Source organism: Cavia porcellus, unplaced genomic scaffold, assembly GCF_034190915.1.
Source record: "Cavia porcellus strain 051 isolate PalLab524CR breed Dunkin Hartley unplaced genomic scaffold, mCavPor4.1 scaffold_2, whole genome shotgun sequence".
Lineage (NCBI taxonomy): Eukaryota > Metazoa > Chordata > Mammalia > Rodentia > Caviidae > Cavia > Cavia porcellus.
In genome coordinates this window covers 9,013,904-9,028,910 of record NW_026947485.1, presented here as the reverse complement: position 1 = coordinate 9,028,910, position 15,007 = coordinate 9,013,904, and the positions used below count along the sequence as shown (strand labels likewise).

Below are 15,007 nucleotides of genomic sequence, written 5' to 3'. Positions count from 1 at the left end.
AGTCCTCTCACTCTTCACACCCCAGACTTCCCTGGGACTCTCCCAGGAAGTGCTCCCTCCTCTCTCCCCTCCCCCAGCCTCTTCTGATTGCCTCTGTGGCTGAGAGGAGAGATGGGAAGCTGCAGGTGAAGAGAACAACCAAATCAGTGTCAGGCTAGTTGTAGCTCAGGTCTGATGGAAGGGATGTCTCCACTTGAACTTTGCTCTGCACTGATGCACACACAGGTAACCATCTGGGGGTCAGTGCCAACCTCGCCATTTCCACTGTGCCATTGAACCCAAGGAGGGTGAGAAAGAGTGGGCATGGGGCAGCATCAATTTCTGAGCGCTGCTGACAGGCCCCGTCAGTAGTGTGTGCAGGGCAGCAGCGTCTTACTCATATAGCAACAACCCTCCAGTCCCTTCCCCCCAAACTGGGAAGAAACATCTCACAGAACTCAATTTAAAGAATGTTACAAGCCATAAGTAGGGTTTACCTTATTAGCATTTTGTTTAAACAACTACTACTTGCACACTAACTATGCCTTCAGAATCCTTCAGTGATTCTCCACCTTTCTGGGGTGATGATTCTATAGTGTATCTTGAAAGGATGTGGGTTACTTAGTCATGTGGATTTGTCAACTCTTGGGATCTGTGTATTTTACTGTGTATAATGCAGTACAGTTTGCTTCAGTTAAACATTTCAGGAGTTATTTAAAAAGCAAAGGGAAACAGTGTGAGATGAGATATTTCTGATTTATTACTTGGAAGACAGAGAGCGAGAGACGAGAGAGAGAGAGAGAGAGAGAGAGAGAGAGAGAGAGAGAGAGAGGAGGGAGAGAATGAGGGAGGGAACAAGAGTAACTAAAAAGTAAATGAATTTTTAAAAACAATTAAGTTTTGTTAAGAAGAGTCTTCACCCTCAAGGCAATTCCAGATTCCAGGAGGACTCTTTGTTTTGCTTAAGTTATCCCTTTTAATGCTTGCTTTTGAAGATTACTGAACATCGGAGTACAGCATCACTGATGTTCCAGTGGGAAACATGAGACTATTAAAAAACACAATAATAGATGGCAACTAGATGACAACAGATGTTTCCCCTCCAGCACAATGACAGAACAATGCTACCAGCAAATAAACATGCCCTGTTCTACAGAGATCAGGGAATGCAGGACTTGCTTCTCAGAAGAAGCATCGAAATGAGTCAATTGTGATGTCAATGGAGATAGCACATGGAGAACAAAGTCTCAGCTCCGCTGGTGCACGCAGCCCTCCATCAGTGGGTTACAACCCGCAGATCACAGATGCTGTTGCATCTGTTACATCTCTTAAAAGTATGAATTTGTTAGCTTAGTTAACGTAAAATGAAACAAAAGGATGGGTGACTTGGCTTATTAAAGTTCTTCTTTGAGAAAACTAGTTGAATAAATAATATAAAATATTGAAATTTTGGGATGGGGGGGCCTTATTTCCAGCTGGAGCTTTAGTCGGTGATTGCTTGGCCTACGTCAAAGAAGAAGTCATGCAAACCTCTGTAGTTCCATAGTATATTAGGTCACATCCTCTTCATAAATAAGAGAAACAAAAGGGGCTCCCCCGTTCCATAACCACATGTGAGAACCACAATGTAAGCGAAGGTTCCAGGTGACCAGGAAGAAGTGAGGCTGGTGAACACATAACTGAGAAAGAAACTGGCTAAAATTGAATTATTTTACTGGCTTTTCCCAGCCATCTGCCCGATCTGCAGCAATCCCACGGGCAGTAAATCTGGAAGACAGTGTAGGTGGAGCAGAGGAATAAACCCTACATTTTTTTCAAGAGCAAATGACTAAAAGAGATTGTAAATAAATGAGAAAAGTAAGGCCAAATTAATATTTTCTCTGGTTACATACCTTTGCCAGAACCTCTAATATATCACTGTGTTTTGAGGTTTGCAATTATAGTTTGACTGTTGAGGGTTCACGATGTAGCTTTCCGATCTCACACCCATCTTTTTGTGCTGTTTACCTTCCTCTCTCTTGATTCCTTCACCTCTTTATCTGTTTCTCTCTTTTCTCTTTTGTTAGTAACTTTTTCTCTTACCGCAAACTCTCCTCTAACTTTCCTCACTTGCTTCCTCCCCTTCTCTTTTTTTAACCGTGATGTAATTGCTCTGGGGAAAAGCTTCATCTACAATAGAAAGGTTAACCAGAAGGTGTCCCACTAATAAAGTAAAGCACGGATTCCATAGGAATATTAGTTCCTATTTTAATCTCTGTTTTAGATGACGGAAACAAGCACTCACTCACTGGAATTAAATGTCAACTACACTGGAAATAAGTGAGAAACACTCCTTCAGCAGCATGATGTAGAATTCACCATAGTAGGAGATCAGAAGATTGTACGCAGTTGTAGGAGTTTAGGAGGGTTATTTTTAACCGATTTGTCATTGTACCTGTGGAGAAGCACAGATCAAATTTTCAACTCCCCAGTGAAATCAGAAGAGTTCTCTTACCTTCCACAGAGAGAAGTAATGAGAAAGAATGAGCTATAAATGGAGTTTGTCATTTTCACGTTCAAGGCATGTGTTAGCTCCTTAAGAAAACAGTTGAAGGTGATATTATTCTCAGTCTTATGGCGTGAACTTTCCTTGCTTTTGTCTAAAATAATGCTGAATTTACAAAGAGAGTAGGATTTCTAATTTTTTTTCAGTTTATTTTACTTTTTGAAAATGATTATGCAAACTGCTTACCACTTAAATCGCAAGGACCTCTGTATTATGACACATTGTCTCTTCCTTCTGAACTACAGCCAGAGGTTATGTATGTTAGTTGCTGAGGCCGAGTGGAAGATGCAAGGAGGGCTGATGTCTGGAGAAGTCATCTGATGGCACAGATACCAGGGCCCTGCAGGGTCTCAGTTATGTCACATTGGTGGATTCCCCAGGGCAAGCTCACTTGATGATCTGTGTTAGCACAGACGTGTTACCTGGGGGAGAAACACATTATCTTTTACTGGAAACTCCTTGTTTTCTTTTTGTAGTTTTAAAGAACTACAAACAATGAGAACACATGTTGTTAAAATTATTTTAATGTCTCCATACAGAAATGCTGGCAAATACACAGTTCTGGCTTATAGAATGGCAGATTGTGTCTTGTGGGTCTGAGTGTCAGATGCTGGCCCGTGGGGGCAGTAAATTAGAGAAGGATAATACAGTGTCCTTGGTCTTGGGGCAAATGGCGTGTATCTCAAATGAGAATTTGATGGTAACTGATTCCTGTGCGTGTCTAGGTAATTCACTTGTTTCGGTAGAGTGCTTCACTAAAGGCTGAGTGATTTCACTCTGATCTAAAAAGAGAAATGAGCCACGTCAGTAGACTACTCCTGAGAAAATAATATTTCGATTATTTATTTACTATTATCAGGATGATGTCACCACCAACCACTCATAAATCTGCAGTTGTGCTAAGGAGCCTTCATTTCTCAGTAATCCTCCTCCTGCTTCCTGCCCTTTCCTGAGAGCCCTTCTGAGGCACCGCGGTGCAGGGCACCGCTGTCCAGCACGTCTAGCTCTGGGTCCTTCTGTGCCTGCCGACTGGGTGAATGGTCATGTTTTTATGCCTAATAACTTTTAAATTAGGATAAAGGCATAATTATATTATTAGAAGTATACTTTCCCTCAAATTGCTTGTCCAAAAACAAAGAAACTGACTTAAAACAAAATAAACAGGGGAATCTTCTTCTGACAGTGTTAGTCATTATTAGTTCCCTATTATCTTGTTTTGAAGTCCTGTATTATTTTCATTGTTTTTTTTAAGTGAGGTTTTATTTTCTTTTATCTTGTTTGATTGTATCATATCCAATGGCATGGGCACCTATTTCAAGGATAGCAAGATTATATTACAGTAGCCATTTTGGATTGACTATTATCTTATTTTGAAGTCCTCTATTGCATTCAATGCTTTGTTTTTATTGGTTCTGTCCTGCTTTGTTTCATTTTTACTATGTCTAAAGATATGGGCAGCTATTTTGAAGACAAGAAGAAGCATTATGGTAACCATTGTTGATTTCCTGTTATCTTGTTTTGATGTCCTGTATGATTTTCACTGTTTTGTTTTGATTGACTTTATTGTTTTATTTTGCTCGGTTTTATTCTCTTTAAAATAAAAATTATAAAAATGAAACAAAAAGCAAGCAAACAATAAGAGAGAACTGGCACCAAAGCAATGAACTTGGGAACTGCCCAGGTGTTGGTTATAGTGGAAAACAAAACTCTGCGCCAAAGTATTTCTTTTTCTTTCATAATTATGTTTATGATTCAATGCTAGCTTTGTTGATTAGCAAGTACCAGCATTTATATTTGCTGATTTTTGAAAATGTCTTTATTAGAAAAAAGGAAAGAAAAAGAGAGAGGGAACAATGGAAGAAGAAAGGGAGAAAGCAAGCATAATGCACACATCATAGAGACTGCGGGGCGTTATCCACTGTGATGTACTGCGGGACCTCAGTTAATGAACTTGATTCTTTCCACAGTGCTGGTCACAAACCAAGCTGTATGAAAACTGAATCAAACTCAGTGATCAGGTTCAAAGTTGCTCATGGAGAAACTTGATTCGCTTCTCTTCCAGTTCGATTTACAACCAGAGTTGTTGAGAGAACGGAGTTTGTGAACCGAGGCACCACTGCACAGCCAAAAAAGTATTAAATTTGGCTCAGATTTACTCCAGTTCAGTGAGTTCATGCAGTGTTTTCTATGAGATCCATTTTGTTTCTTTTATTTTTGTACATTTTTATTAGCAAACGAAAAATCCTCTTATAAATGAAAAACAATTTTTAAACACAGTCATTGGAGATTTTCAAAATAAACCATGACAGTAAAAATGACAAACATTCTTTGGACAGCACATTCTTTTTATAGAACTGAAATTCTTTTTTTCTAGCTGGTTACATTAGGACAGAATGGGAAGATTATTGCACAAGGAACCAGGGATAGTAAATTGCGGTCCTGATTTACTGTTTATAGTGGGTAATGAGATGCAGTGATATCGCAGGTCCCCCGACTCGATTATCTGTGAACTCCAGTAATAGATAAGACTCGTGTGGAGCCTAAGCATGTGATAAAGAGCTTCAGAGGAGATTTAATAAAATCTTGCTTTGCATGGTCTTTGAAAACAGCAAGCATTCCCCTTAAAATCATGTTGTTCATGGCAGACTATATTTTGATGTGGGCAATCCATATGATGGGCCAGGCTGTTTGTCAGGTTCTTATATTGTGTTTTTTTTTTTCATAGTAGGAAATAGGAAAAAGATGTCTTAAATTAGAGAAATCTTCTACAGCCTACTATTAGAGAAGCGATTCATTTGTAATCCTTAGCCTTGGAGGTCACATTCCTTTAAACAGAAAAACAGAAATCTGTTTAACTGGGATTCTTTGAAACATCCTTCTTCCCACACATCTCTGAACAGCGTGCTGCCTAACTCTACAAAGCTTGTCATTTTCCTCAGAATGAGTTAAGGAAAAGAAATTTCACTGTAATGCCATAGATTTAAACATTCTACAAACAGAATCTTTGTTTTCCTCTGAGCCTAAAGAAAACTGAGCCCCCATCATCCAGCAAATTGAACCCGAGTTCCTAGAACTCATAGAACTTTCCCATAAAAGAAGAGCACAGTTTCAGACCTCTGAAGGTCTTCACAGAGAAAGCCCTTCGGGATTAAATACCTGGTTCCACTTAACTAAATTAAACTATTAACTAACTTTCTGAGAAAGTTAGCTGGACAGGACAAAAGAGCATGTGGCCATGTAAGTATTGCTCTGAATTGTGTAGAGAGGTAGAAATTAGTCTTCCTGGGATCTGCATGTTTATCTGCTTTTATAGGTTTTTTAAAAATTCACCTGTCTTTCTGACATGGTGTTATGGTTTAGATCTGGAAGGTTGGATCGTGGGAGCACTGTAGTTACGGGTGAGTCATCCATTGGTGAGTGGAAGGGCTGAGCTGCTGTAGGAGGTGGGCTCTGGTGGAAAGTGGTGACTCACTGAGGTCACTTTCCTCACTGAGAGAAAATAAATCTCCCTCCCTGACTCCTCCCTTCCCTCTCTGCTTCCTGGCCACCATGACGTGAGCAGTTTCCTCTACCCAGCCCTTCCACCAGGCCTTCCCGCCTTGCAGTTGGCCAGCTATAGACTGAGTCTTCTAAAAACCATGGGCCAAAATAAATTTTTCCTCCTTTAACTTGTGAATGTTGTGACTCAATGACAAGAAAGTGACTAAGTCACGTGCATCCCTATTCTTTGAAAAACAATGACCACCAGTGTCTTTGCACGCTTGTTGGTCACCATCAGGACCCTTGTGTTCATGATGAAATTATGATTTTTCTTGTCTTTTATGATAATGCATTCATATTTGTAGTTATAGAAGGCTTAACTTTAACAATAGAAAAAAATACTAAGAATGTCAGGTTATCGGGCTCTCACTTGGATAGCAGCACAAGTTTGGCTGGGAACAAGAACAGAAATGAAACACACTACCAATCATCACGGAAAAGTAAGGGGTGATAGGCTTGAGTGGAGTCACAGTGAAAGGCTGTGATGTGGGCTGACCTTTCCACGAACTAGAATAAGGCCAATCTCATTGTCCCCAGGCATCTGTTCTTGGACCTCTTATCTTCTTTGTGTACCTTTCCCTCTCTCCCACCCCTAAAAATCTGCACTCCCATGGTTTCAACCAGATCCTACACTGTCACATCAGCCATGAAGTTCTGAAAGTCCAGTTGGTCATCTCAAATTGTCAGCATTACCAGAGAACAGTTTCCAAGTTCCGAAATTCCCTAGCATTCTCTACAGTCCAATACGATAGGCACTAGTCTTACATGGACTGTTCAGCCCTTGAAATGTGACTAATCTGACTGAGATGTGCTGTAAGTTTAAATTAATGCACCCTATAGTTTAAAGGTATAGTATGAAAAGAATATATGCTAAGAAATTAATAATTTTATATTAGTCACATGTGAAAATATACTATAACTTGAATATATTGGATTTAATGAAACATTATTAAAACTAATTCATTGGTTCCTTTTTTTTTTTTTTTTTAATTTAAAGAAAAGGAAACGAAAAAAAAAAATACATGGAGATTTCAGTGTAGCCATGAGAAAATTTTGAATTGCCTGTGTGCCTCCCATTGCATGTTTGTTGAACAGTGATCCTCTTCTGATGGATCGCCTTTTTTCCACACCCACCTTATTTCAAAGAATTATATTTCTTACTTGGGTTATAGCGGTAGCCTTCCATCTTATATACTTCCCAGTCATTATTTGCTAGGATAATTGTCCTAAAAGTTGGTAGCTTTGCAGAGAAAAATGATGTTTGTACCCAGTTCTATAATTTACTAGCTGTGTAGCTTGGAATAATATCTCTAAATCTTAGTTTTAGCATCTTCTACAAGGGATTTAAGAATAGAGGGAGAGAGTGTGTGTGAATTAGTTGATGCATGGTTTATAGAGCTGCTAGTACAGAACCTGCACCTGGTACGGGCTGGAGGAAGCACTCCACTTCCTGGTCACACCCTTTGCTGTCCTTCTGTATGTTCCAGTATGGATTCAGACCTACAGACTCACTGAACCAGGAGTTCAGTTTGGGACTCACACTTTCCGTGCTGTGTCACACATTCACCATTTTCCTTGAGTAGGAAACTCCTGTTTCTCATTCAGAACCGGTTTTAAGACCACCTTTGGAAGCGTCCCATACTTTCTGGTCTTGGAGAGGTGCTACACAGCCAGAGAATAATCCCACTCTAAGAAACCAGGGTACTGCAGTGAGCAAGCCCCGGGTACAAACTGCAGCCTTCAGCAAATCTCTCTTTTCTGAACCTCAAGTTTTCTTACTAGTAAAATGAGGACAACAGTGACCACTCTGTCCAGTCTGAGGTTGAAAGATTAAATGGACTTCGATATCCCACAATACTAGAATTCAGAAAGTGTCTAGTGTTGCATGGACAGCCTCTATCATAGCCGTTTGTTGACTTCTCTGCCTTTCCATCTGGAAAGTGAACTCCTAGGAAGAAATGACAGTGTTACATTGGTCTTTGTTGTCCTAAAGCTTAGCATTGTGCCTGTAACCCTTCAACATAAATCTCTTAAATACAAGGATGAATTAATAAGTGATGAACGAATAAATAACGCCACTGGCAGTTAAGAGAGGGTTCGATTTGACCACCTAGAGGGATGGACATTCAGGGTAAATTAAAATAAATTATGTTGACAAACCCAGTCAGACTGTGAGGAGCACAAGCCTTTGCATTTAAAAGACTTTGGCAGAAAGCTGACAGATTTATCCCATCAGCCTCTGCTAGACAGCCTCTGGTGAAGCCATCGTTCGTCCAGATCACAACCCAGTGGGTAATATTGAACCATTATAAATCTTTACATTTCTTTGACAGGGTACCAATGCCTTTTTAAAATTTTATTGTAAAGTTTTGATATATAGCACAAAGCATAAGAGAAAGGTCTGGAGGGGACGTTGAACCAAACAGAGAAGAGCTGTATCTATTTGCTTTCCTCATCTGTGTGTGTGTATGTGTGTGTGTGTGTGTGTGTGTGTGTGTGTGTGTGTGTGAGTGAGTGTGTTTTAACCACAGCTAGTCCACAAAAATATAAGTAATTTGCCAAACACATCATATATCTATTGTGTAGTGACTGGTTGTCTAATTCCAGATTACAGAACACATACATCAGTATCACTATTTAAAAATGCAGATATTAGGGTTCCAGTGAATCCTATTGAATCAAAACAGTGCAGGAGGTGGACAATGCTTATTTACTCTAGATAGTATTTTTTGATCTACAGATGATTTAGGATTATTGATGAGCATACATAAATAGAATGATTGCTACAAAAATCCAAACAGCAGACTTTAGATTTCATATCCCCAGTGATGTCTTAATAAAAGTGTCCCTGGAGACTGATGGAAGATGACCAGCGTGATTTTTGAACATACTTTTAATTTTCTCTCTGTCAAAGCTGATGTTTCTCACAAGCCATTTCACAGTGACTCTGACACCACATAATCCTTATCTATCTCTAAAGAAGCCCACTGTAAATTTCATGCTACTTTTCTGTACTTTTTTCACAATCGCAGTGTAAAGAGTTAAAAAAACAGTAGTAAGCAGTTCATATAACGGATCCTCTGTGTGCAAGTGGGAAATCAACTACTCTAGTTCTGCAACAGATGACAGTGGTGGAAATCTTTGAGAAATTCATAATCGAAATAATAGCTAACACATCATGCTTACTTTGTGGCAGGTGCTGTTGTAAAGTTTTCAGACCTCTGACCATAATTGTTGTTGTGTTTGTGAGGTTGTCTTGTATTCATTCATGCCACACATATTTGTGGAATATAACATACATAAATGAAGAACAGGAGATGTGTGTGTTGCCTTTGCAAAGTTACTACTATGTCTCTTCTAATGTCAAGGACATTTATTAGATTCTTGCTTCCCAGTAATCAAGAGAAAATCCTACTAAGATTTGTGTTATTGTAAGCTACCTTTTAAAGGTGTTATTGGAAATTTATTTTTGTCTCTTCTAAAATAATTTAGAAAAACACTTGCCGTTGTTGATCTCGTGGACACGCATAGCTGGAAAGACTCACTGTGCTTCTACTTTGACTTTACGAGCTACATTATTTCTTTGCACTCCTGTCCTCCTGCTTGGGCGGGAGCTCCTGCTCCCTCGCTGAAATCAGCAAACAGCTGAGAGCGATAATGCAGTGATGGCTGAAGCAAAGGGCATGGTGCCCTTTCCAGGGAGTTTGGCACCTGGAATGTGCAAGTCTTTGAAAGTGCTCTTTCAACATGAAATACAGCTCTCATGTGGGTTAAGGATCAGACAGGGGAAACACAGATCTTTGTGTCTACATGTTAGGTGTATAACGATTGTAGTTTAAAATGTCGCCATGCACAGCATTATAAACGTTACCACAAACGTACAAAGTCAAACCTATAATAGTGCACTTTCAGTTTCTACTAGATAGCATGAATAACTTTATGTTTGAGGTTGTGTCCTAAGTTGTTAAACACTTTTATAATAATAAAGCAGCTAATTAAATTATTTTCATGGTTAACATAGTACTCAGCATCCGAAATGTGCTTGAATTTAAACTTATATTTTGCAGCAATATAATTTAAATATAACATCTGATTTCACTATTTTTAGCACACTGTACACACACATTTATTTGAGGACCTTTATTTTAAATATTTACACTGACTAATGAAAAAGAGCTTTTACACTTGTAAAAGATTCGATTTCAGAGGTACAGATTTTTAATTTATTATATAAGTGGATATTATTTTGCCTAATTTTAATACTTATAACCATTTTTGTACGGTACATAATATGTTACTTGTTACTAATAACATTTCCATCATACACCGCCTACCATAGATTGGTCCTGTACTGTTTCATAAATACTTCCTCATTTAATCTCCCAATAACTGAGATTTAGTTTCCTATGATTATCCTCATTTTACAGGGGAGAAAAGTGAAACTGTGGGAGATTCAAGTACCTTTCTACAGTATGAGTAACAGAGAATTGAGATTTATGTTCAGGGGTCTCAGTGGCTTCAGGTCTTTGGAACCTTCTCATGGTACAAAACGCAGCCACCTTCTGCGGAGTAGTGATCAGAGCTGAGTAACAGTAACCACGACATCTTCCCTCACCTGAGCAGGAAACCACCACTTAGGTCTCAGACTGGGAATCTGTTCTGTGTTCCTGCAGGGTTGAATGTAACAACTGCGAGATCGGTGAGCAGTGCGGTGCGATTATGCATGGCAATGCTGTCACATTCTGTGAGCCATATGGTCCGCGAGAACTGGTAAGTGCATGCCACCTATGTATCTTACACCATGATAGCATCTCCTGAGATCTTTGTCTGCAAGCGCTTCTTACGCCCTCACGGTTTAGATGAAAATTTGAAGTATTATTTATGGGTCCTATTAAACAGATCTCAAAATTGGGAGGGATGATTATATGATGTATTTTCAAATATAAAAATAAAGAATTCAAAAAATTAAGAAATAAAAAATAAAGAATTCAGTAATGAAGTTGGTAACACTGATGAGCCTCACTAAACATGGTTCATCACCATGATAGATAGCTTTTTAAAAATATGCATGTGATACATATGTAATACAGATCATGTCTAAGGAATTTATGACTCAAATTCTTATGTAAAGCCTTGCTCTTAAAATTGTCCTTATTTTCTCTTTGCAAGTCAAAAATGTTAGATGTCTTATTTTACTGTTTTAAACATTGGGTTCCTAGCCATCGACGAATTCCAGTGGCTGTTTTCACTTTGTTACATGAAAAGGCACACAGAGTGAAGAAATTTCTAAGAAATTTTGGTTGGTGCCTAATTACTCAAGACTAGGTTTCTTTTTTTTTTTTTTTAAACTTACGTTACCCTTGCCTGCCAAAGGTAAGTTCCTGAATGATTCAAACTGAAGCCTGGGCGTTCTAAACTATGAGCAGTGACACCAGAGCTACCGGATGTGGTTAATGAGCCTTCCCTGCTGACCCTTCTCTGTGACGTGGAGATCACATTCCTGAGAAGGAATATAAAGCAGTTGTGCTGTATCTTGGCTCACCTTGCTCCCAGTACTGTTTCTGTAACACCTTTCCTGCTTTCTTTCTGCTTCACAACTTGAACTGCAATTCATTCTCCCTTCTCTCCCCTTCCTCTCTTCTCTCTGCCCTCCCCTCCTCTCCCCTCCCCTTCCCTCCCCTCCCCTTCCCCTCCCCTCCCCTCCCCCTTCTCCTCTCCCGCTCTCCTTCTTTCCCTTCCTCTCCTCCCATCTGTTTTCATGGGGCTTTTAGTCACAGGTTGTACTTTTCCTTTATGTCACACATTGTATTTTCGAATCATTAACTTTTAATGTTTCTTAAAAAAACTGGCTTCCATAGCAAGCGGGGGGGGGGACCCTAGATAGACAATTAAAAGACTTAGTTATCAAAATGTGAAAGCCAATTAGTTTTTGCAACATGGTTCTTATTTTATGCTACTTGAATACCTCTTTCATGGAAATAGACACATTTAATTTTTTACAGCTAGGAGCTTCAGAACATTGATGAATTCAAGAGTTTTCAGTTGAAATTAGAACACAAATAGAATTAATTGGATGCAAATTAAAATAATAGGTGCTCATAATTCAGATCTTGCAAGGTGTTTTAATATTCCTGCAGACAAATGTGACTGATAGTGAAATTCTTCCTGAAAAAAATAGATTTTCTAGTACATTTAAAATAACCTACCATGACAGATCTAATTATCTGTAAACTTTAAAAATAAAATTAAAGTTTAATCATAGTTAATTGAGCTTAGAGTAATTACCTTCCTTAGAAGGTATCCCCATTCAGTAATATTTCTGGAAATCTTGACAAATTCTTTTTGTTTCTACTGGTTAATAAGAAATTAAAAATTCTAAAATATATTGCTAGAATTGATAGCTCCACATTATAAAAACTGAAATGTTTATTTGATTCTATGTGTATTTAATCCTGTTTCACTGTAGCCCAATTTACTTAGCATTAGAGTTGATATCCTAGTAAACTAGTTTTTAATACATCATATAATTAATGTGAGATTAGCCTTTTAACAAAAAGAAAAATATTCAAAATGATTATCTTCAGATAAATTTTTAAAAGTACATAATTTTATATTCCCACCATATGTGTTTTCCTAGGATGTTTATACTATAGATTCAAAGGGCCTAAAAGGATGAAGATAAACAGAAAAGTGAGATGACACCCATATTTTACACTATCTATTTTAATTTTCAGCAATTTGTGTGTTGTACTGGGATCCCAGAAGCAAACTACACAGCATATTGTATCTAACTCTTGTTTATATAAATCAGATCAATCAAGTGAAAAGGAGGCATTCAGTTGCCAGCTAGCATTGCGTTTACCAAAATCTAAACCCATGCATGATACTTCAAAGCTGAATCCCATTAAGACATTGTGCCCGAGAACCAATGAGAGACATCTGTTCCCAACATCACTTTTTTTTTAAGCATCACTTCTTTTACATGATGCCTTCTTATTTTTCATAAATCTAATGGGCAAAGAACATTAATAGGCTAAAGATTTATGTTTTGAAATGCTAAAAAGAGCATCTCTTCTATTGGGGTCCTATGCCAGAAGCCTGGTTCCAGAGATCCCAACAGCCGAGGTCTGATCATTCAGCCCAGTAAGTTCCAAACAGCAGACAGATGGGGAAGGAATTTGTTTTAGTGTGGCCAACACTGGGAATAACAGAGGGCTCGTGACTCAGGAACTGCCTTTGGGGTACTAGCAATAGCGCCAGGACAATACAGGGAAGAGAAAGGACGGGGTGAGAAGTCTTGGCAGTGGTGGTCAGGCTGTGGCCTGGTCGATCTTTGTCTGGGTCTGGTACTGGGAGCGCTGCTGAGTCCAGGAGCTGGGGAAAAGTGACTCAAAGAAACAAGTCAGAGAAGCACAGTGGAGTCAGGACAATGACTGGGTCATTCTTCCGAAAGGCCAGAGCAGAAGGGGAGTAGAGGTCAATTTCAAAGGACCCCCTGTTACATCCTCATTTTGAGAATTTGGTTAAGTAGCTATTTCATGTCATTAAAAGCTAAAGGCAATCAAAGATGTTACTTCTACTATCTGGGGACCCCATGAGTTTGTGTTTCCTTGACCACTGTATGTGTTAGATTTAGCCCTTTGAAGTACCCTAACTTCAGGTGGTGGCACTGAGCTTTGTCCAGTGTAGTATGGAATGAAGGTTAAAAGGAGCCTGCTATCTATTGCTTTAAGAGAATGTATGCTGTCCAGAGTTGAAATGAGTTGTGTTGTGCTCCTTAGTGCTTATTTTTGTTTGTGGGTGCTGGGCTCAAACCTGGGATCTCACAACACGCTGGCAAGCTGTTTCTCTAACACTGAGATTTATCTCTAATCTGACTCTTCTATTTGGGGGAAAAAAGCTTGATTTACTGAATTATTTTCACATACATATTTGAGAATATATTTTAGTAACAAAGATGAATCTGGATTAAAATACCATTAAGACAGTAAAAATTTTTTAGAATGAACCATCTCAGCCTACATTGAATTCTTCAGGTTCACTTACTAATTACACTGATTTTCTGTAGTTAAAAGTCTATTTATTTAAGAGCCCTGGGATTTGGCAGGAAAAATGTTCTCCACCAGACATTCATGCTTGCTAGATTATTTGTCAAAGGCACTGTAAGAGGTCCTTTGGTTTTCAGATTGTCAGATATAGAGGCTTACTACCTTTACAGAGTAAGTTACAAATTGGAACTCAAGATTAATTAATAATTTATAATATCCAATTACAAATGCAGATAAATAGATTTTTATAGGCAATCTTGTTACTTTTTTTCTTCATCATTTTTACTCTCTCTTTTTCTTTTTTAGCTGTCAGCTTAAAGTGACTGGATAAAGATAGAGAAATGACACTCAACCCTTGTGGCAGCCCTTAGCTTCCCTGCTGAAGAAAAAAATGTAGAATCGATGACTCAAGGTGTAGGGCCACTCTCAGTCAGCCTATGTCATCTGAAATTCAGCAGTAATTCATGCAACTTGATAGCAGAGGTCACAGCTGTGGAACTTGTTCAGGCAGACGGCGCAGTGTTATTTATTGCGTGACCAGGCTAAGTATCAAAGACCCAGTAGACTATTTAACATCCAGCAGTAGCAATAACCATGGTACCTTTAATTTATATAACATCATTATCCCAAAGAATCTATATCCAGAAGTGTTTCATAATTCATCTGAGAATCTGCTCAGTTACATAAAACCATTCGATCAATGTGAAATTAAAAAAAGATTGCTCTATCAGTGTTGTGCCTCTTTGGATTTTAAGAGCAAGTTATCTGAGTGAATTCCAGAACATGTAGTTGAACTTACTCTAAAAGCTTTAAAAAAAAGAGCTAGGCTTCTTATCATGGAATTTCATCCTGCATTTCTCTTGGCTGGCTCTGGTGAGGGAAAGAGAACAGGGAG

At 38.6% G+C, this 15,007-nt stretch overlaps 1 protein-coding gene across 2 annotated transcripts in view; it reads left to right on the top strand.

The window, feature by feature from the left end:
* The window catches only part of Reln (reelin), a 442,954-nt gene that overhangs the window by 221,230 nt on the left and 206,717 nt on the right, over positions 1 to 15,007 (top strand). For both annotated transcript variants that reach the window (XM_063237786.1, XM_063237784.1), the window contains exon 7: positions 10,738 to 10,834. In XM_063237786.1, coding sequence (XP_063093856.1) covers positions 10,738 to 10,834 — 97 coding nt within the window. The remainder of the gene's footprint in view (positions 1 to 10,737; positions 10,835 to 15,007) is intronic.